This window comes from Salvelinus namaycush, chromosome 37 (assembly GCF_016432855.1).
Source record: "Salvelinus namaycush isolate Seneca chromosome 37, SaNama_1.0, whole genome shotgun sequence".
Classification (NCBI taxonomy): Eukaryota; Metazoa; Chordata; class Actinopteri; order Salmoniformes; family Salmonidae; genus Salvelinus; species Salvelinus namaycush.
The window spans coordinates 17,223,203-17,246,171 of NC_052343.1; the positions used below are offsets into that span (position 1 = coordinate 17,223,203).

Sequence of the window (22,969 nt, forward strand, 5' to 3'; positions counted from 1 at the left end):
GTACCATAGGTAGTTATATCCAGGCTGTACCATAGTTAGTGATATCCAGGCTGTTTCCATAGTTAGTTATATCCAGGCGTGTATACACATGTGTTAGTAAACCAGGCTGTACCATCACTAGTTATATCCAGGCTGTACCATAGGTAGTTATATCCAGGCTGTACCATAGTTAGTGATATCCAGGCTGTTCCATAGTTAGTTATATCCAGGCTGTAACACAGTTAGTAATATCCAGGCTGTACCATCACTAGTTATATCCAGGCTGTACCATAGGTAGTTATATCCAGGCAGTCCCATAGTTAGTTATATCCAGACTGTACCATAGTTAGTTATATCCAGGCTGTAACACAGTTAGTTATATCCAGGCTGTACCACAGCTAGTTATATCCAGGCTATCCCATAGTTAGTTATATCCAGGCTGTACCATAGCTAGTTATATCCAGGCTGTCCCATAGCTAGTTATATTCAGGCTGTCCCATAGCTAGTTATATCCAGGCTTTACCATCACTAGTTATATCCAGGCTGTACCATAGCTAGTTATATCCAGGCTATCCCATAGTTAGTTATATTCAGGCTGTACCATAGCTAGTTATATCCAGGCTATCCCGTAGTTAGTTATATCCAGGATGTACCATAGCTAATTATATCCAGGCTGTACCATAGTTAGTTATATCCAGGCGGTACCATAGCTAGTTATAGCCAGGCTGTACCATAGCTAGTTATAGCCAGGCTGTCCCATAGTTTTTGATATCCAGGATGTTCCATAGTTAGTTATATCCAGGCTGTAACACAGTTAGTTATATCCAGGCTGTACCACCACTAGTTATATCCAGGCTGTACCATAGGTAGTTATATCCAGGCTATCCCATAGTTAGTTATATCCAGACTGTACCATAGTTAGTTATATCCAGGCTGTAACACAGTTAGTTATAGCCAGGCTGTACCATAGCTAGTTATAGCCAGGCTGTCCCATAGTTAGTTATATCCAGGCTGTATCATAGTTAGTTATATCCAGGCTGTACCATCACTAGTTATATCCAGGCTGTCCCATAGTTATATCCAGGCTGTCCCATAGTTAGTTCTATCCAGGCTGTCCCATAGTTAGTTATATCTAGGCTGTCCCATAGCTAGTTATATCCAGGCTGTACCATATCTAGTTATATCCAGGCTGTACCATAGCTAGTTATATCCAGGCTGTACCGTAGTTAGTTATATCCAGGCTGTCCCCTAGTTATATCCAGGCTGTCCCACAATTAATTATATCCAGGCTGTACCATAGTTAGTTATATCCAGGCTGTCCCCTAGTTATATCCAGGCTGTCCCACAATTAGTTATATCCAGGCTGTCCCATAGCTAGTTATATCCAGGCTGTACCAAAGTTATATCCAGGCTGTCCCATAGTTAGTTATATCCAGGCTGTCCCATATCTAGGTATTTCCAGAATGTAACATAGCTAGTTATATCCAGGCTGTACCATAGTTATTTCCAGGCTGTCCCATATCTAGTTATTTCCAGAATGTTCCATTGTTAGTTATATCCAGGCTGTACCATAGTTAGTTATATCCAGGCTGTACCATTGTTAGTGATATCCAGGTGTTCCATAGTTTGTTATATCCAGGCTGTACCATAGTTAGGTATATCCAGGCTGCCACCTAGTTATATCCAGTCTGTCCCATAGCTAGTTATATCCAGGCTGTACCATAGCTAGTTATATCCAGGTTGTACCTAGTAGTTATATCCAGGCTGACCGTTAGTTATATCCAGGCTGTACCATAGTTAGTTATATCCAGGCTGTCCCATAGTTAGTTATATCCAGGCTGTACCATAGTTAGTTATACCCAGGCTGTACCATAGTTAGTTATACCCAGGCTGTACCATAGTTAGTTATATCCAGGCTGTCCTATAGTGTGTATATCCAGCTTCCCATAGTTAGTTATATCCAGGCTGTCATATAGTTTGTTATATCCAGGACTCTACATAGTTAGTTATATCCAGGCTGTACATATAAGTTAGTTATATCCAGGATGGCCCTAGTTAGTTAATCAGCCTTGCCATAGTTAGTATATCCAGGCTGGCCCATAGCTAGTTATATCCAGGCTGTACCATAGTTAGTTATATCCAGCTGGCCATAGTTTATATCCAGCTGTCCCATAGTTAGTTATATCCAGGCTGGCCCATAGTTAGTTATATCCAGGCTGTCCCATAGTGTTATATCCAGGCTGTACCATAGTTTGTTATATCCAGGCTGTACCATAGTTAGTTATATCCAGGCTGCCACCTAGTTATATCCAGTCTGTCCCATAGTTAGTTATATCCAGGCTGTACCATAGTTTTATACCAGGCTGTACCATAGCTAGTTATATCCAGGCTGTACCATAGTTATATCCAGTTGTACCTAGCTAGTTATATCCAGCTGTACCATAGCTAGTTATATCCAGGCTGTCCATAGCTTATATCCAGGCTGTACCATAGTTAGCTATATCCGGCTGAACCATAGTTAGCTATATCCAGGCTGTCCCCTAGTTATATCCAGGTTGTTCCATAGTTTATCCAGGCTGTACCATAGTTAGTTATATCCAGGTTGTACCATAGTTAGTTATATCCAGGCTGTACCATAGTTAGTTATATCCAGGCTGTACCATAGCTAGTTATATACAGGCTGTACCATAGTTTGGTATATCCAGGCTGTACCATAGTTAGATATATCCAGGCTTTACCATAGTTAGTTATATCCAGAACTTCCCATCACTAGTTATATCCAGGCTGTATCATAGCTAGTTATGTCCAGGCTGTACCATAGTTAGTTATTTCCAGGCTGTCCCATAGCTAGTTATATCCAGGCTGTCCCCTAGTTATATCCAGGCTGTACCATAGTTAGTTATATCCAGGCTGTCCCATAGTTAGTTATATCCAGGCTGTCCCCTAGTTATATCCAGGCTGTCCCCTAGTTATATCCAGGCTGTCCCATAGTTAGTTATATCCAGGCTGTCCCATAGCTAGTTATATCCAGGCTGTCCCATAGCTAGTTATATCCAGGCTGTACCATAGTTAGTTATATCCAGGCTGTACCATAGTTAGTTATATCCAGGCTGTCCCATAGCTAGTTATGTCCAGGCTGTCCCAAAGCTAGTTATATCCAGGCTGTACCATAGTTAGTTATAGCCAGGCTGTCCCCTAGTTATATCCAGGCTGTACCATAGCTAGTTATATCCAGGCTGTCCCATAGTTAGTTATATCCAGGCTGTCCCATATCTAGGTATTTCCAGAATGTAACATAGCTAGTTATATCCAGGCTGTACCATAGTTATTTCCAGGCTGTCCCATATCTAGTTATTTCCAGAATGTTCCATTGTTAGTTATATCCAGGCTGTACCATAGTTAGTTATATCCAGGCTGTACCATTGTTAGTTATATCCAGGCTGTTCCATAGTTTGTTATATCCAGGCTGTACCATAGTTAGTTATATCCAGGCTGCCACCTAGTTATATCCAGTCTGTCCCATAGCTAGTTATATCCAGGCTGTACCATAGCTAGTTATATCCAGGCTGTACCATAGCTAGTTATATCCAGGCTGTACCATAGTTATATCCAGGCTGTACCATAGTTAGTTATATCCAGGCTGTACCATAGTTAGTTATATCCAGGCTGTACCATAGTTAGTTATATCCAGGCTGTACCATAGTTAGTTATACCCAGGCTGTACCATAGTTAGTTATACCCAGGCTGTACCATAGTTAGTTATATCCAGGCTGTCCTATAGTTTGTTATATCCAGGCTTTCCCATAGTTAGTTATATCCAGGCTGTCATATAGTTTGTTATATCCAGGATCTACCATAGTTAGTTATATCCAGGCTGTACCATAGTTAGTTATATCCAGGCTGGCCCATAGTTAGTTATATCCAGGCTGGCCCATAGTTAGTTATATCCAGGCTGGCCCATAGTTAGTTATATCCAGGCTGTCCCATAGTTAGTTATATCCAGGATCTACCATAGTTATTTATATCCAGGCTGTACCATAGTTAGTTATATCCAGGCTGTACCATAGTTAGTTATATCCAGGCTGTCCCATAGTTAGTTATATCCAGGCTGTACCATAGTTAGTTATATCCAGGCTGTACCATAGTTAGTTATATCCAGGCTGTTCCATAGTTTGTTATATCCAGGCTGTACCATAGTTAGTTATATCCAGGCTGCCACCTAGTTATATCCAGTCTGTCCCATAGCTAGTTATATCCAAGCTGTACCATAGCTAGTTATATCCAGGCTGTACCATAGCTAGTTATATCCAGGCTGTACCATAGTTATATCCAGGTTGTACCATAGCTAGTTATATCCAGGCTGTCCCATAGCTAGTTATATCCAGGCTGTCCCATAGTTATATCCAGGCTGTACCATAGTTAGCTATATTCAGGCTGAACCATAGTTAGCTATATCCAGGCTGTCCCCTAGTTATATCCAGGTTCTTCCATAGTTATATCCAGGCTGTACCATAGTTAGTTATATCCAGGTTGTACCATAGTTAGTTATATCCAGGCTGTACCATAGTTAGTTATATCCAGGCTGTACCATAGCTAGTTATATACAGGCTGTACCATAGTTTGGTATATCCAGGCTGTACCATAGTTAGATATATCCAGGCTTTACCATAGTTAGTTATATCCAGAACTTCCCATCACTAGTTATATCCAGGCTGTCCCATAGCTAGTTATGTCCGGGCTGTCCCAAAGCTAGTTATATCCAGGCTGTACCATAGTTCGTTATAGCCAGGCTGTCCCCTAGTTATATCCAGGCTGTACCATAGTTAGTTATATCCAGGCTGTCCCATAGTTAGTTATTTCCAGGCTGTCCCCTAGTTATATCCAGGCTGTCCCCTAGTTAGTTATATCCAGGCTGTCCCATAGTTATATCCAGGCTGTACCATAGTTAGTTATATCCAGGCTGTCCCATAGTTATATCCAGGTTGTACCATAGTTATATCCAGGCTGTACCATAGTTAGTTATATCGAGGCTGTACCATAGTTATATCCAGGCTGTACCATAGTTATATCCAGGCTGTACCATAGTTAGTTATATCCAGGGTGTCCCATAGCTAGTTATATCCAGGCTGTCCCATAGTTAGTTATATCCAGGCTGTACCATAGTTAGTTATATCCAGGCTGTACCATAGTTATATCCAGGCTGTACCATAGTTAGTTATATCGAGGCTGTCCCATAGTTATATCCAGGCTGTACCATAGTTATATCCAGGCTGTACCATAGTTATATCCAGGCTGTACCATAGTTAGTTATATCCAGGCTGTACCATAGTTAGTTATATCGAGGCTGTCCCATAGTTATATCCAGGCTGTACCATAGTTAGTTATATCCAGGCTGTACCATAGTTATATCCAGGCTGTACCATAGTTAGTTATATCCAGGCTGTCCCATAGCTAGTTATATCCAGGATGTACCATAGCTAGTTAACATGAAACTATTTTCTTATTTAGCCAACTGTTTTTCACCCTGAAAACAGGCTTTGTGGGAAGCTCGATTTGTCTGCACCATCTGCAGTGTAAGAAGTTGGTTATAGTAGTGATGAAATGCTACTAGTTGGATAATATGCATACACAAAGATATAAAATGTAGCATCATCAAAACAGTTCATAATTTAGCTATACATCAGTAATTCACTATGTGTTTGACTAGAAACATCTTGGATGGTCTTTATCCTTGTCTCACCTGGTTGCCTTAGCGTCCCATATGACCACATCAGCGTCACATCCCTTAGCGATCTTTCCCTTCTGGGGGTAGAAGTTGAAGATTTTCGCTGCATTGCTGCTGGTGACAGCTACAAATCGATTCTCGTCCATTTTCCCGCTATGCTGCGGAAAGTAATTACACAAAATACTGAGTTTCAATATTCTGGATATGAATGACAAATTCCATATTTACTGACATAATTAACCTGACCAAAGGTCAATGCTTAACGGTGCAGTAAGCGATTCAAAGTTTCACTCCAAATATCAAAACTTGTAATTTTTTGCCAGCGTTTTACAATGTTAATTTTTGCAATGGCCTCCGGGTCAACCGACTGAAGCTTTTTCCTGAGAGAAGGACAGAAAGAAGTAAGGGAGGAAGAAATACATGGAAAGAGAAGGACAGAAAGAAAGCTGCTACATCCACTATGACAGTTTGGATTGATTCTGACTGATAAAAACTTCCTTGATGCACATAATAAATAGCATAATATAAATTGTTATCTTTTCTTCTCACAGCAGAAATGTCACTTGTCACCTTTTAAGTCCTACTATAGAACTTAATCAACCGTCTGAAAATAGTACCACTAATTTTTGTAGGACCTGTATCCTTGTCCTGGACAACAACAAAAAAATCACTTTCAATGGAGAATCTCCATGTGTATGCTTTTTGGTGTAGGGCTATAGGCTAAATCTGTCCGGGTAACTGGCCTATAGTGTGCATAATAAAGAATGATGTGATATGCAGAATGAGAGGCCTAACTGACAACGCCCTTCTCCCAAATGACAGACATCCTGTCCTCCACTCCGTTGACTCCGTTGGGGATCTTTGTAAAGTCGTCTTTGCCCAGGGCCTTCTGACACACAGAGAATGTGCAGTTGTCTGTCCCAGTCACACTGAGGTCATCACTGGAAGAATGAAACAGAAGCATCTACATCACTAAACGGTAAGGCAGCCATCTTTACTGCCTGTCATTCATTTCTATTGCACCGACAATATGCAGTTTCACTTCACTTTCCTTTATTTTTCAAAGATTCCACTGTTTTCCATTGTTGTTCACCTTCCCAGTTCCTGTATTCCTGCCTGGTCGGTAACAATGTGATACATACACTCCAATTTGATATATATTATGTGATGTATGTTATAAACAGTCATGACTGTTCATATGCTGATAGCACTAGTAATGACTGCTTATAACATCTGTTATGTCATTGTTATGACAGTGTTATGGAGCACTTATGTGACAGAGGGTGCATGGAAGGTGTAACCTAATATGCTTTACTCAGTGAAAAGGGCAGAAGAGGGACAGTGAGATCAGGTTGATATTGGCTAAGGCTTCACATACTTTGCCAGTAGGTCCATAAGGTATCCCGGGGTGCTGGGGTCGGGCCTCAGAGGTGGGCCCATGACGAACTTGGCAGCGTGGGCCCAGTCTTTGTGCCAGCAGTGGGTGCCATCTGTACCCAGTCCTGCTGCTATGGGCTCTCCAAACACCACACGGCCTGTTGGGGCAAAAACATTCCAAAAACATGCATACATAACACAGAACACCATCCATGTCATGTTGAGCCTCTCTCTCACTCTCTCTCACTCTCTCTCTCTCTCTGTCTGTCTCTCTCTCTCTCTCTCTCTCTCTCTCTCTCTCTCTCTCTGACTCTCTCTGACTCTCTCTGACTCTCTCTGACTCTCTCTGACTCTCTCTGACTCTCTCTGACTCTCTCTGACTCTGTCATTCTTTCCCACCTACAGTTCCTCCCAGCAGGCATTGTCAGGCCCCCTCACCATTTCTGCGTGCGTTGGACACCACCTTAGCGGCAGACTTGCTCATGACGTGGACAACATAGAGCGGGCAGTTGACAGCGTGGGCGATGGTGATGGCTCTCTGGGTGGCCTCAGCCTCCACCTCCTCAGGACGACACAACTCATGACCCTCCGGACCTGTGATGCCCAGGGACAGCATCTTCTTAGCCCCCTGCCAAGTGAGAGAAGGTCAGTTTAAAAAATGCCTCCTAAATGGCAGATAAAATAAAAACTGCCTGTGTGACATAGATAAACTTTTGTGAAATATTCACAGAAATAGTTACAAAAGGTTATACAAGCATGAGCAGATTAGCATAGAATATTACACCATGACGCAAGGTAGTGTTGAGGGAGGAAGCTGACATGTTACATGCTTTTTGCCAACAGACAACGGGTTTATTACGAATTCTACTCTATGAAGTTAAGTTGCTAATCGTTTACATAAAAGTTATCTGTAAACTCACTCTGAACATGCTCACAATAAATGTATGTATCTCATGAATATTTTGTCACCAAAAATAGATTGGGCATCTGCTGCCCTCTAGTGGTTATTCTACAGACCTCACCTTGGAAAAGAAAGTTAACAATCTAGAACTAGAACATTCCAAGCTGAATCAAACGGAACTAGATGTTGATCCTTGGACTTTGTGTAACTGATATTGGATTGAGTGAACACTGCTTTTAGTATAATTTCAGGTTAACACCGACCCACCTGTTCAGCTCAAACAGAGGACAGTTACTGTAATGAACCTTACCCCTTCAGACATTGACCAAACAAATTAAGAGAAGTCAAATAGTTTCCCCCTTAGTTAATAATTTATTGTGCTCTTTGCTTCCACATTGCAGAAACATAAAAACATTCTCAGCAAAATAACTTAATTTTCAAATGCGTGAAAGAATGAATGCCACTGTAATTCCAGTGTCCTGAGATTGCAAAACATGACACTGCAAAACAAGTTTGGTTTGGTTCCCGTACCTCATATGGAGGAATGAGACGAGCTACTGTTCATGTGCCTTTATGTACGCCATGACACGTAAATGGTACTCTTATACTCATATATGAATGACATGACCAAATGACTGCTGATGATAAGAGTATGTTGGCTGTGTTCTAGGAAGCACCTTGATGACACATGATAAGGTACATGAGATGAATGGAGAGAACATGATAGATAAAGAAGACTGTGTGTCTGTTTGCTGTGGGTTTTGTAATACTAGCATGTATAGTAAAACATCTTCACGTGTGATATGTTACTGTCAGACATTATTAGTTTTACATGGCTTGGATAAGGTTAGTTTTACATGGCTTGGATAGGGTTAGTTTTGCATGGCTTGGACATGGTTAGTTTTACATGCCTTGGATAGGGTTAGTTTTACATGGCTTGGATAGGGTTAGTTTTGCATGGCTTGGACATGGTTAGTTTTACATGCCTTGGATAGGGTTAGTTTTACATGCCTTGGATAAGGTTAGTTTTACATGGCTTGGATAGGGTTAGTTTTGCATGGCTTGGACATGGTTAGTTTTACATGCCTTGGATAGGGTTAGTTTTACATGGCTTTGAGAGGTTAGTTTTACATGGCTTGGATAAGGTTAGTTTTACATGGCTTGGATAGGGTTAGTTTTACATGGCTTGCATAGGGTTAGTTTTACATGGCTTGGATAGGGTTAGTTTTACGTGGCTTGGATAGGGTTAGTTTTGCGTGGCTTGGACATGGTTAGTTTTGCATGGCTTGGACATGGTTAGTTTTACATGGCTTGGGTAGGGTTAGTTTTGCATGGCTTGGATAGGGTTAGTTTTGCATGGCTTGGATAGGGTTAGTTTTCCATGGCTTGGATAGGGTTAGTTTTCCATGGCTTGCATAGGGTTCGTTTTGCATGGCTTGCATAGGGTTCGTTTTACATGGTTTGGATAGGGTTAGTTTTACATGGCTTGGATAGGGTTAGTTTTACATGGCTTGGATAGGGTTAGTTTTACATGGCTTGGATAGGGTTAGTTTTGCATGGCATGGATAGGGTTAGTTTTACATGGTTTGGATAGGGTTAGTTTTACATGGCTTGGATAGGGTTAGTTTTACATGGCTTGGAGAGGTTAGTTTTGCATGGCTTGGATAGGGTTAGTTTTACATGGTTTGGATGGGGTTAGTTTTACATGCCTTGGATAGGGTTAGTTTTACATGCCTTGGAGATGTTAGTTTTACATTGCTTGGAGAGGTTAGTTTTACATGGCTTGGATATGGTTAGTTTTACATGGCTTGGATAGGGTTAGTTTTGCATGGCTTGGATAGGGTTAGTTTTGCATGGCTTGAATAGGGTTAGTTTTACATGGCTTGGATAGGGTTAGTTTTGCATGGCTTGCATAGGGTTAGTTTTGCATGGCTTGCATAGGGTTCGTTTTGCATGGTGTGGATAGGGTTAGTTTTACATGGCTTGGATAGGGTTAGTTTTACATGGCTTGGATAGGGTTAGTTTTACATGGCTTGGAAAGGGTTAGTTTTACATGGCTTGCATAGGGTTAGTTTTACATGGCTTGGATAAGGTTAGTTTTACATGGCTTGGAGAGGTTAGTTTTACATGGCTTGGATAGGGTTAGTTTTGCATGGCTTGGATAGGGTTAGTTTTACATGGCTTGGATAGGGTTAGTTTTACATGGCTTGGATAGGGTTAGTTTTAAATGGCTTAGATAGGGTTCGTTTTGCATGGCTTGCATAGGGTTAGTTTTACATGGCTTGGATAGGGTTAGTTTTACATGGTTTGGATAGGGTTAGTTTTACATGGCTTGGATAGGGTTAGTTTTACATGGTTTGGATAGGGTTAGTTTTGCATGGCTTGGATAGGGTTAGTTTTACATGGCTTGGAGAGGTTAGTTTTACATGCCTTGGATAGGGTTAGTTTTACATGGCTTGGAGAGGTTAGTTTTACATGGCTTGGATAAGGTTAGTTTTACATGGCTTGGATAAGGTTAGTTTTACATGGCTTGGATAGGGTTAGTTTTGCATGGCTTTGATAGGGTTAGTTTTGCATGGCTTGGACATGGTTAGTTTTACATGGCTTGGGTAGTTTTAGTTTTGCATGGCTTGGATAGGGTTAGTTTTGCATGGCTTGGATAGGGTTAGTTTTGCATGGCTTGGATAGGGTTAGTTTTGCATGGCTTGAATAGGGTTAGTTTTACATGGCTTGCATAGGGTTAGTTTTACATGGCTTTTATTGAGTTCGTTTTACCTGACCTGGATAGGGTTAGTTTTGCATGGCTTGGATAGGGTTAGTTTTACATGGCTTGTATAGGGTTAGTTTTACATGGCTTGCATAGGGTTAGTTTTACATGGCTTGGATAGGGTTAGTTTTACGTGGCTTGGATAGGGTTAGTTTTACGTGGCTTGGATAGGGTTAGTTTTACATGGCTTGGATAGGGTTCGTTTTACATGGCTTTTATTGAGTTCGTTTTACCTGACCTGGATAGGGTTATTTTTGCATGGCTTGCTGTAACGGCTGTCTAATTCCTCCTCCTCGGATGAGGAGAAGGAGTAAGGGTCGGACCAAAACGCAGCGTTGAATGAAGACATAATGAATATTTATTAACGACAAAACGAACACGAAAAAACACTTGGAAAATACAAAACAACAAAACGACGTAGACAGACCTGAACTTGAGAACTTACATATACACGAAGAACGCACGAACAGGTACAGACTACACAAACGAACGAAAACACGAAACAGTCCCGTGTGGTGCATACAGACACAGGAACAATCACCCACAAACAAACAGTGAGAACAGCCTACCTTAATATGGTTCTCAATTAGAGGAAACGTCAAACACCTGACTCTAATTGAGAACCATATCAGGCAACACATTTAACCCAACATAGAAACACATAACATAGACTACCCACCCAGCTCACGTCCTGACCAACTAAACAAAGTTAAACAAAGGAAAATAAGGTCAGGAACGTGACACTTGCATAGGGTTAGTTTTACATGGCTTGGATAGGGTTAGTTTGGATAGGGTTAGTTTTACATGGCTTGCATAGGGTTAGTTTTACATGGCTTGGATAGGGTTAGTTTTACGTGGCTTGGATAGGGTTAGTTTTACATGGCTTGGATAGGGTTAGTTTTACATGGCTTGGATAGGGTTAGTTTTACATGGCTTGGATAGGGTTAGTTTTACATGGCTTGCATAGGGTTAGTTTTACATGGCTTGGATAGGGTTAGTTTTACATGGCTTGGATATGGTTAGTTTTACATGGCTTGGATAGGGTTAGTTTTATATGGCTTGCATAGGGTTTGTTTTGCAGGGCTTGGATAGGGTTAGTTTTACATGGCTTGGCTATGGTTAGTTTTACATGGCTTGGATAGGGTTAGTTTTACATGGCTTGGATAGGGTTAGTTTTACATGGCTTGGATATGGTTAGTTTTACATGGCTTGGATAGGGTTAGTTTTACATGGCTTGGATGGGGTTTGTTTTGCATGGCTTGTATCTTTAGTCTAGTCTTCTATTAGGCTAGATCAAATATTAACCTAAACCAATGACTTCTGGAATACTTACACACTAAGCGGACAGTCAATAGGATCTCGTGACTGACCCTTTGAAAATAATGTATTTGCTTAGTGTGTCAAAATAGCTAATTGTTATTTTCTCACCAGCAGTTGTTAAGTTAAGTTAAGTTAAGTCACCAGAAGCGGTAATGTCCTTAACGACCAGTAGAAGAATATTGTGATTATGGTGACCCAGATGGCAATTACCGTATGGTTTTCTGCACGATTTTTACGATTTCAAATGGTCACACTTAAATTGATCAGGGCACACCTCACCACACCTAATAAACGGGAGCAAACTTACCTCAAATGCTGTTGATGAATGGTGTGTACCGTTTGGAGGCAATGTGTCATTCAGTACAAACCGTCACACAACGTCGCAAACGTTGAAGTAAACTGAACAAACCCCAGGTTTGAGCCATATTGACTGTGTTATGGTCAGAAATGTTTGGGAATACCTCTGCAATAAGGTCTCCATTCTCTGCGTGCACCTGGGCTATAGCTCCAATCTCTTTGCATTGGGAAAACGCAGCATACAGCTCATGGTCTTGAAGCATGAACACATCCTTGTATGCCATGAACATCTTGAAGGAGTTGACACCTTTCTCTTTGGCCAAAGTCTCCATTTCCTTTTTGACCTAGAATGGGTTTAGCAAAAAGCTAATTAGTTTAGCGTGCTTTTCTTTTAAATGCTGAGAGATAAGACTGTTAACAGTTCTGTAAAAAACATGTATTGACATTCTGTCCATCCCAGGTCTCCATGGAGTCTATTACCACATGCTATTTCCTGTTGGGATGTTATTTAAGTCATAAGGCCTGAGGAGGTGTGGTATATAGCCAATATACCACGGCTAAGGGCTTACGCACGATGCAATGCGAAGTGCCTGGATACAGCCCTTAGCCGTGGTATATTGGCCATATATCACAAACTCCCGAGGTGCCTTATTGCTATTATGAACTGTATAACAACGTAATTAGAGCAGTAAAAATAAATGTTTTGTAATACCCGTGGTATATAGTCTGATATACCACGGCTGTCAGCCAATCAGCATTCAGGGCTCGAACCACCCAGTTTTTAATTAAAGTAGATATTGCAGAGATTAAGGCTGGGATTTGTCGGATATGCACCTTTTAAAAGCGATATTCCCACGTTGGCGGAGGCAGCATTCACCATAAACACATTTTTTGTCTCAAACGGAAATTACCTTTAAATGTCAACTGTGCTATAACGCTGATTGGATTGAATCTACAGTAACAGTGTCCCTCATTTTTTAAACAAGTCTGCTATTTTATAAAATCCCTGTAGATTTGATGGCAGCAGGCCAGAACAAACAAAGTTCTAAACCCTGCCCAATCTCACAAATCATTCACAGATCAAGACAAATAAATGAAACATTTTAGTCTGGGACAGGAATGTTTCATAATTTTTGTAAATATCTGTACAAATGTAACCCGTGGGATCTGAACCCCGCTTGGTAAAGCAATACAGGGTGCAGGGAAGGCTACCTCGTCACACATGAACATGAGTCTGACGTGCACTTTTTTTCAGGATAGAAAATAGATTATAGATATAACAGGGGGCACTACCTTGTCGCTCCACCATGTGACTGCCACATGGAGGGAGTAGTCGCAGCAGACCTTGGCATCAGCCGTGTCCCTCCACCTATCATAGGCCTCCAGCAGGGACGTGCCTCTCTGGGGGATCACAAAGTCTAGGATCATGGTGGTCCCTCCTGCCAGGGCAGCCTGGGTACAGAGAGCAGGTTAGGGTTTAGAGAGGGGGTTGGGGTTTAGGGGGGTGGTATGGGGTATGGGGTATATCCAGTAGGGTGGTCCCTCCTACCAGGGCAGCCTGGGTACAGAGAGCAGGGTTAGGGTTTAGAGATGGGGTTAGGGTTTAGGGGGGTGGTATGGATTATTTCCATTTGGGTGGTCCGTCCTGCCAGGGCAGCCTGGGTACAGAGAGCAGGGTTAGGGTTGAGAGAGTGGGTTAGTGTTTAGGGGGATGGTATGGGGTATATCCGTAGGGTGGTCCATCCTGCCAGGGCAGCCTGGGTACAGAGAGCAGGGTTAGGGTATACTGTAGATAGGTTAGGGTTTAGAGAGGGGTGGATATGAGGGGGTAATGTTTAGAGTGTAGTCCAGGATCATGATAGTGGTTCCATGGATAAAGATACACAGAACAGGGTTTAGGTTCCATGGATAAAGATACAAGTCGGATATATCTCGTGATGCGCGATCATGAGAAAGTTACCTCTCGTTCCATTGCTTTTCTACAGACAAATGAATTTTCCGGTTGGGACATTATTGAACATTTATGATAAAAAACATCCTAAAGATTGATTCTATACATTGTTTGATATGTTTCTACGACCAGTAATATAACTTTTCGGAATTTTCATCCGACATTTCCGCTGGACTTGCCCGCGCCTTGTGAGTTTCGATTTGTTTACTAAACGCCCTAACAAAAGGAGCTTTATGAACTTTATCGAACAAATCAAACATTTATTGTGGAACTGGGATTCCTGGGAGTGCATTCTGATGAAGATCATCAAAGGTAAGTGAATATTTATAATGCTATTTCTGACTAATGTTGACTGCACAATATGGCAGATATTTCTTTGGCTCTTTTGGGCTCTGAGCGCCGTACTCAGATTATGCTTTTTCCGTAAAGTTTAAAAAAAATCTGACACAGCGGTTGCATTAAGGAGAAGTTTATCTAAAGTTCCATGTATAATAGTTGTATCTATTATCAATGTTTATTATGAGTATTTCTGTGAATTGATGTGGCTCTCTGCAAAATCACTGCATGTTTTGGAACTACTGAACATAATACGCCAATGTAAAATTAGATTTTTGGATATAAATATTAACTTTATCGAAGAAAACATACATTTATTGTGTAACATGAAGTCCTATGAGTGTCATCTGATGAAGATCATTAAAGGTTAGTGATGAATTCTATCTATATTTCTGCTTTTTGTGACAACTCTCTTTGGCTGGAAAAATTGCTGTTTTTCTGTGACTTGGTGGGGACCTAACATAATCGTTTGTGGAGCTTTCGCTGTAAAGCCTTTTTGAAATCAGACACGGTGGCTGGATTAACGAGAATTTTCTCTTTAAAATGGTGCCTAATACTTGTATGTTTGAGAAATGTGATTTATGAGATTTCTGTTGATTGAATTTGGCGCCCCGCTAGCGGAACCCCGTTCCCAGACAGGTTAATTTGGGTCAAACTACAAGCTTCCCACAATAAGTTTGGTGAATTTTGGCCCATTCCTCCTGACAGAGCTGGTGTAACTGAGTCAGGTTTGTAGGCCTCCTTGCTCGCACATGCTTTTTCAGTTCTGCCCACAAATTTTCTATAGGATTGAGGTCAGGGCTTTGTGATGGCCACTCCAATACCTTGACTTTGTTGTCCTTAAGCCATTTTGCTACAACTTTGGAACTATGCTTGGAGTCATTGTCCAGTTGGAAGACCCATTTGCGACCAAGCTTTAACTTCCTGACTGATGTCTTGAGATGTTGCTTCAATATATCCACATAATTTTCCTGCCTCATGATGCCATCTATTTTCTGAAGTGCACCAGTCCCTCCTGCAGCAAAGCACCCCCACAACATGATGCTGCCACCCCTGTGCTTCACGGTTGGGATGGTGTTCTTCGGCTTGCAATCCTCCCCCTTTTTCCTCCAAACATAACGATGGTCATTATGGCCAAACAGTTCTATTTTTGTTTCATCAGACCAGAGCACATTTTTCCAAAATGTACAATCTTTGTCCCCATGTGCAGTTGCAAACCGTAGTCTGGCTTTTTTATGGTGGTTTTGGAGCAGTGGCTTCTTCCTCGCTGAGCGGCCTTTCAGGTTATGTCAATATAGGACTCGTTTTAGTGTGGATATAGATACTTTGTACCTGTTTCCTCCAGCATCTTCACAAGGTCCTTTGCTGTTGTTCTGGGATTGATTTGCACTTTTCGCACTAAAGTACATTCATCTCTAGGAGACAGAATGCGTCTCCTTCCTGAGCGGTGTGACGGCTGCGTCGTCCCATGGTGTTTATACTTGCGTACTATTGTTTGTACAGATGAAAGTGGTACCTTCAGGCGTTTCTGAGGTCTTGGCTGATTTCTTTTGATTTTCCCATGATGTCAAGCAAAGAGGAACTGAGTTTGAAGGTATGCCTTGATATACATCCACAGGTACAACTGTATATACAGTATCTGCAGCATCTACTGCACCTTATAATGCTTTTTGTGTTTAATATCCTACATGTTTTTAATTATGTAAAGGTACAGTATGTTTTAAACTTCCTTAAATGGGGTTTTATGTAGCCCACCCGTAATACAGAAAAGACATACAGTGCCTTCAGAAAGTTTTCACACCCACATTTTGTTGTGTTACAGCCTGAATTTAAAATGGATTACATTTAGATTTTTTTGTCACTGGCCTACACACAATACCCCATAATGTAAAAGTGGAATTATGTTTTTTGAAATGTTTACATATTAATTAAAAATTAATAGCTGAAATGTCTTGTTATGCCAAACCTAAATAAGTTCAGGAGTAAAAATGTGCTTAAACATTTGCCTGGACCTTTTGCGCCCTCTCTGGATTACTGACCTCTGCCTGCCTTTGACCTGTCGTTTACGTCCCCCGTGCTAGAAGTACAATTTTGTTTCTTCGACACTGTCTGCATCTGGGTCATACCTGAAACCTGATAGAGTTAATAAGTGTTCAACCCCTTTGTTATGACAAGCCTAAACAAGTTCAGGAGTACAAACGTGCTCAACAAGTCACATAATAAGTTGCATGGATTCACTCTGTGAGCAATAATAGTGTTTTACATGATTTTTTTATGACTACCTCATCTCTGTACCCCACACAATTAATTATCTGTAAGATCCCTCAGTCGAACACTGAACTTCAAACACAGATTCAACCACAAAGATTAGGGAGGTTTTCCAATGCCTTGCAAAGAAGGGCACCTATTGGTAGATGTGTAAAAAAAAATGCAGACATTGTATATCATTTTGAGCATGGTAAAGTTATTAATTACACTTTGGATGGTGTATCAATACACCCAGTCACTACAAAGATACAAGCGTGCTTCCTAACTCAGTCGCCAGAGAGGAAGGAAACTGTTCAGGGATTTCACCATGAACAGTTACAGAGTTTAAAGGCTGAGATAGAAGAAAACTGAGGATGGATCAACAACATTGTAGTTACTCCACAATACTAACCTAATTGACAGAGTGAAAAGAAGTAAGCTTATAAAAAATATTCCAAAACATGCATCCTGTTTGAAACAAGGCACTAAAGTAATACTGCTAAACTTGTGGCAAAGCAATTAACTTTTTTCCCTCAATACAAAGTGTTATGTTTGGAGCAAATCCAATACAACACATTACTGAGTACCACTCTCCATATTTTCAAGCATAGTGGTGGCTGCATCATGTTATGAGTATGCTTGTAATCATTAAGAACTGGGGAGTTTTTCAGGATAAAGAACAAACTGAATGGAGCTAAGCACAGGCAAGATCCTAGAGGAAAACCTGGTTCAGTCTGCTTTCCACCAGACACTGGGAGATGAATTCACCTTTCAGCATGACAATAACCTAAAGCACAAGGCCAAATCACAACTGAAATTGCTTACCAAGAAGTCAGTGAAGATTCCTGAGTTGCAGTTTTGACTTAAATCTACTTAAACATCTATAGCAATACCTAAAAATGGTTGTCTAGCAATGATTAACAACAAATTTGACGAATTTTGAAAAGACTAATGTGCAAATGTTGCACAATCCAGGTGTGGAAAGCTCTTCGAGACTTACCCAGATAGACTCACATCTGTAAGCACTGCCAAAGGTTATTCTACAAAGTATTGACTCAGGGGTGTGAATACTTATATACATTTATTTGTGAACATCTTTTCACTTTGTCATTATGAGTTGTTTATGTGTAGATGGGATGGAAGAGAAATAAATCAATTTAATAAATGTAGAATTCAGGCAACAAAATGTTGAATAAGTCAAGGGGTATGGATACTTTCTGAAGGCACTGTAATTATTTTTGTCAGATTTTACTTGTGAATTTTCCTGATGCAGTGAAATCAAGCAAACTCAATTAACCCAGAGATAGCCTACACACAGTGCAACACAACATTATTCTCACCTTAGTTCCAATATGGAAATCATCTACTGCTTTGGTGCCCATAAATTCCAACTCCATGTGGGTATGGGTATCGATACCACCCGGTATCACTAGTTTATTGGTGGCATCTATAACGGTAACTCCAGCCGGGATTTGGAGGTTTAATCCGACTTCTTTAATTCTTCCGTCTTCAACGTAGACATCGCTGATAATGGAGCAATCCTCGTTCACAATTTTCCCTCCTTTTATAAGGATCCTGCTTTGGTTTAACATTGTTTCTTTCTCTTTTAGAAGCGCTGGGCATAGGTCTATAATGTCAGTTAGGTATGGGTTACACTGGACATAGGTCTATAATGTCAGTTAGGTATGGGTTACACAACAAACAAATATTTCACAAGTAGACACACCTCTCACAAAAAGAGAAAGACAAAAAAAGACATTCCCAGGAAGTAGCCTAGATTTCACACTATTTAGCAAACTTTACCAGACTTGCAGGGCCCAAGGACATTACTTCCAGAAAAAAAAATGTTTCACTCAATTTATCCAGATCACAGATAGCAAGCATGAGCAAGTTAGAATTGTCTGGTAGAAAGTGACAAAGAAATGAACTTGCAGTAGGCCTAAAGTGTGTTTGTTTCCATGAAGCTCCAGAGACCACTAATTTTATGTTGGGCGGTCGGCCCTTCCCACAAATAGGCAAATGATTAATGGATTGCTGACTTCTTGCTTTCCAACATTCCCAGAACATGAGGTTAGTCTGAGGTTACAGCCAGAGCCAGCCCTGGGCTTAAGCGACATAGGCGGTTGCCTAGGGCCCCCGGCCGGCTGCTAGGAACTCAGCCAGGGTCTCAACTTACTGTTGAGAGTTAGAATAGTAGAATACACAAGGTGGAAATTTGGTTGTGCATCAGCAGTTTTCCTCTTACGTCAGTCATTGACTGTCACTCAATTAACACGTCGGCTAACATTTTTTAGATTGTTAAATTAGTCTACCCAGCAGCTATCTAAACTTGTAGTAATCATGGCTGAATTACCGACCAAGCACGAAGGGACCCTGACCTCCAGAGGGACAATATTGATATTGTTAGTTACTCTCACTCGGATATCATATTAACATAGGTCATGGCAAAAGGTGTAGAATTTCAGGAAATTAGCTTTAAAACGGCAAAAATGTCTCTCCACCCCATGGCAAAATGTTTAGAATGACAGAAAACTTGCTTTAAAAATGCTACGTTTTCTCTATACCCCATTCTCTGGCCACTAGAAGCTGACCAAAGTGTATTTCTGAGGATGCATTCAGTAGGTAAACTAAAACCACAGACTTTCAGATAACATTGTGATATTCCTGGAGCACTCAACACATCACATCTCTTTGTCTCCTGAACTGTTTATGTTGTTAGCCACTGGAAGAGATTAGCATTTCAGTGCAGTGGATTGGTTGTCAACAAGAACATCACATCAGTTCAGTTCCCACAACTTTTTTCATCCATTAGTGTATTAAAAATAGAATAAAAAACAGAGACATTGGAGAGACAAAGATGCATGTGGTAGGGAGATAAGACAGTGCACAGGGCTTAGGAAACACCTAACCTTCACAGTACTGCAATACACAATAACATGTGACTTAAGGGGATTTACATAAGATGAGAGCCCTAATCAGTAGGAGACAAACCAATGAGGCAGCAGTGGCATCTTGTAACTAACAGAAACTCTCGATGCGGCATGAAGAAAGTTACGATTCAGGGTGGATTTAGAAAGCTGCCGTTGAGCCTTGTTGTTGTTCCCTGTACTACACAGGTCAGGTGTAACTGTAAAAAAAAAAAAATATCCTGGGAATGCTAAACCGAGCAGAGGGTGATATGAATTAAAAAGTGCCAAAATGGCCGTGATTTGATTGTTTTTGGTTTTAGCTCAGAATGTCCTAATTTTTCCAATCTTTGTAATACTTACTTATTATTTCCTGGTATAACAGTTACAATTTTCCCATTTCAATTTCAAATGTTCTGGCAAAACAGAAAATGCTTTAAACTATTTCCTAATCCTATTGATCCCCTTCATTACCTCTGTGTGCTCTAATAAAAGGAGTTTCTGCTTCTTCCTGGTACTTTTCTTCCTGGTACTTGTAAGGGCTGTCGATCTCCTCATCCTCGGACGAGGAGAGGAGAGAAGGATCATCAGACCAAAATGCAGCATTCGGGAAATAAGCCATCTTTTTATTATAAACGACGGCAACACGAAACAAAACACTTTCAAATATACAAAACAAGAAAACGACGTTGACGAAACCTGAACATAAACTTACATAACTAAACGTAAACTCACGGACAGGAAACAGACGACATCAAAATAAACGAACAGCCAAACAGTCCCGTATGGTACATACATTCGACGACACAGGAGACAATCACCCAACAAACAAACAGTGAGAACACCCTACCTAAATATGACTCTTAATTAGAGGAGAACGCAAAACACCTGCCTCTAATTAAGAGCCATACCAGGCAACCAAAACCAACATAGAAACAGATAACATAGACTGCCCACCCAAAACACATGCCCTGACCTAAACACATACAAAAACAACATAAAACAGGTCAGGACCGTTACAGAACCCCCCCCTCAAGGTGCGAACACCGGGCGCACCAGCACAAAGTCCAGGGGAGGGTCTGGGTGGGCAGTTGACCACGGTGGTGGCTCCGGCTCTGGACGCTGTCCCCACACCACCATAGTCACTCCCCGCTTCTGTCTTCCCCTTCCAATGACCACCCTAAAACTAACATCCCCTAAATAAACAGCCAGCACCGGGAGAAGGGGCAGCACCGGGACAAGGGGCAGCACCGGGACAAGGGCAGCACCGGGACAAGGGGCAGCACCGGGACAAGGGCAGCACCGGGACAAGGGGCAGCACCGGGACAAGGGGCAGCACCGGGACAAGGGGCAGCACCGGGACAAGGGGCAGCACCGGGACAAGGGGCAGCACCGGGACAAGGGGCAGCACCGGGACAAGGGGCAGCACCGGGACAAGGGGCAGCACCGGGACAAGGGGCAGCACCGGGACAAGGGGCAGCACCGGGACAAGGGGCAGCACCGGGACAAGGGGCAGCACCGGGACAAGGGGCAGCACCGGGACAAGGGGCAGCACCGGGACAAGGGGCAGCACCGGGACAAGGGGCAGCACCGGGACAAGGGGCAGCACCGGGACAAGGGCAGCACCGGGACAAAGGGCAGGTCCCGGCTGAGGGACTCTGGCAGGTCCCGGCTGAGGGACTCTGGCAGGTCCCGGCTGAGGGACTCTGGCAGGTCCCGGCTGAGGGACTCTGGCAGGTCCCGGCTGAGGGACTCTGGCAGGTCCCGGCTGAGGGACTCTGGCAGGTCCCGGCTGAGGGGCTCTGGCAGGTCCCGGCTGGACGGCTCTGGCAGGTCCCGGCTGGACGGCTCTGGCAGGTCCCGGCTGGACGGCTCTGGCAGGTCCCGGCTGGACGGCTCTGGCAGGTCCCGGCTGGACGGCTCTGGCAGGTCCCGGCTGGACGGCTCTGGCAGGTCCGGACGGCTCTGGCAGGTCCCGGCTGGACGGCTCTGGCAGGCCCCGGCTGGACGGCTCTGGCAGGCCCCGGCTGGACGGCTCTGGCAGGTCCTAGCAGGACGGCTCTGGCAGGTCCTAGCAGGACGGCTCTGGCAGGTCATAGCAGGACGGCTCTGGCAGGTCATGGCAGGACGGCTCTGGCAGGTCATGGCAGGACGGCTCTGGCTGGTCATGGCAGGACGGCTCTGGCTGGTCATGGCAGGACGGCTCTGGCTGGTCATGGCAGGACGGCTCTGGCTGGTCATGGCAGGACGGCTCTGGCTGGTCATGGCAGGACGGCTCTGTAGGAAGGAGAAGGAGAGACAGCCTGGTGCGTGGTCTAGGCACTGGCTGCGCTGGAGAGGAGGAAACAGCTGGAGAGAGAACCCGGAGAGACAGCCTGGTACGGGGGGCTGCCACCGGAGGACCGGTACATGGAGGTGGCACCGGGTCTACCGGACCGTGAAGGAGGACACGTGCTCTTGAGCACCGAGCCTCCCCAACCCTACCAGGTTGAATGGTCCCCGTAGCCCTGCCAGTGCGGCGAGGTGGAATAGCCCGCACTGGGCTATGCAGGCGAACCGGGGACACCACCTGTAAGGCTGGTGCCATGTACGCCGGCCCGAGGAGACGTACTGGAGGCCAGATACGTTGGGCCGGCTTCATGGCATCCGGCTCGATGCCCAACCTAGCCCTCCCAGTGCGGCAAGGTGGAATAGCCCGCACTGGGCTAAGCACGCGTACTGGGGACACCGTGCGTTTTACCGCATAACACGGTGTCTTACCAGTACGACGCCTTCTACCTCCACGGTAAGCACGGGGAGTTGGCTCGGGTATCCTACCCGGCTTTGCCACACTCCTCGTGTGCCCCCCCCCAATAAATTTTTGGGTCTGACTCACGGGCTCCCAACCGCGTCGTCGCGCTGCCTCCTCATACCAGCGCCTCTCAGCCTTCGCTGCTTCCAACTCCTCCTTGGGACGGCGATATTCCCCTGGCTGAGCCCAAGGTCCTCTACCGTCCAGGATCTCCTCCCAAGTCCAGGAGTCCTTGTTGCTCTGTTGAGCATTCCCTTGCCGCTTGGTCTTAGCGTGGTGGGTGATTCTGTAAGGGCTGTCGTTCTCCTCTTCCTCGGATGAGGAGAGGAGAGAAGGATCAGTAGACCAAAACGCAGCATTTGGGAAATAAGC

At 43.2% G+C, this 22,969-nt stretch overlaps 1 protein-coding gene across 1 annotated transcript; it reads right to left on the bottom strand.

The window, feature by feature from the left end:
* Window positions 1-5,698: 5,698 nt before the first annotated feature.
* On the bottom strand, window positions 5,699-18,863 carry LOC120030866 (dihydropyrimidinase-like). The gene is made up of 7 exons (XM_038976356.1): window positions 18,241-18,863; window positions 13,660-13,818; window positions 12,531-12,710; window positions 7,520-7,709; window positions 7,083-7,239; window positions 6,504-6,645; window positions 5,699-5,862 (listed from the first exon to the last, which is right to left on the bottom strand). The coding sequence occupies exons 1-7, from the start codon at window positions 18,490-18,492 to the stop codon at window positions 5,716-5,718; spliced, it is 1,227 nt and encodes a 408-aa protein (XP_038832284.1). The 5' UTR covers window positions 18,493-18,863; the 3' UTR covers window positions 5,699-5,715.
* Between the last annotated feature and the right edge of the window lie 4,106 nt (window positions 18,864-22,969).

Excerpts from the sequence above, each read along its gene's own strand:
- LOC120030866 (XM_038976356.1), bottom strand. The coding sequence starts at position 18,492 with ATGTTAAACCAAAGCAGGATCCTTATAAAAGGAGGGAAAATTGTGAAC. Across the intron at positions 12,711-13,659 it reads TCACATGGTGGAGCGACAAG|GTCAAAAAGGAAATGGAGAC; the intron begins GTAGTGCCCCCT and ends AACCCATTCTAG. Across the intron at positions 7,710-12,530 it reads ATGGAGACCTTATTGCAGAG|GGGGCTAAGAAGATGCTGTC; the intron begins GTATTCCCAAAC and ends CTCACTTGGCAG.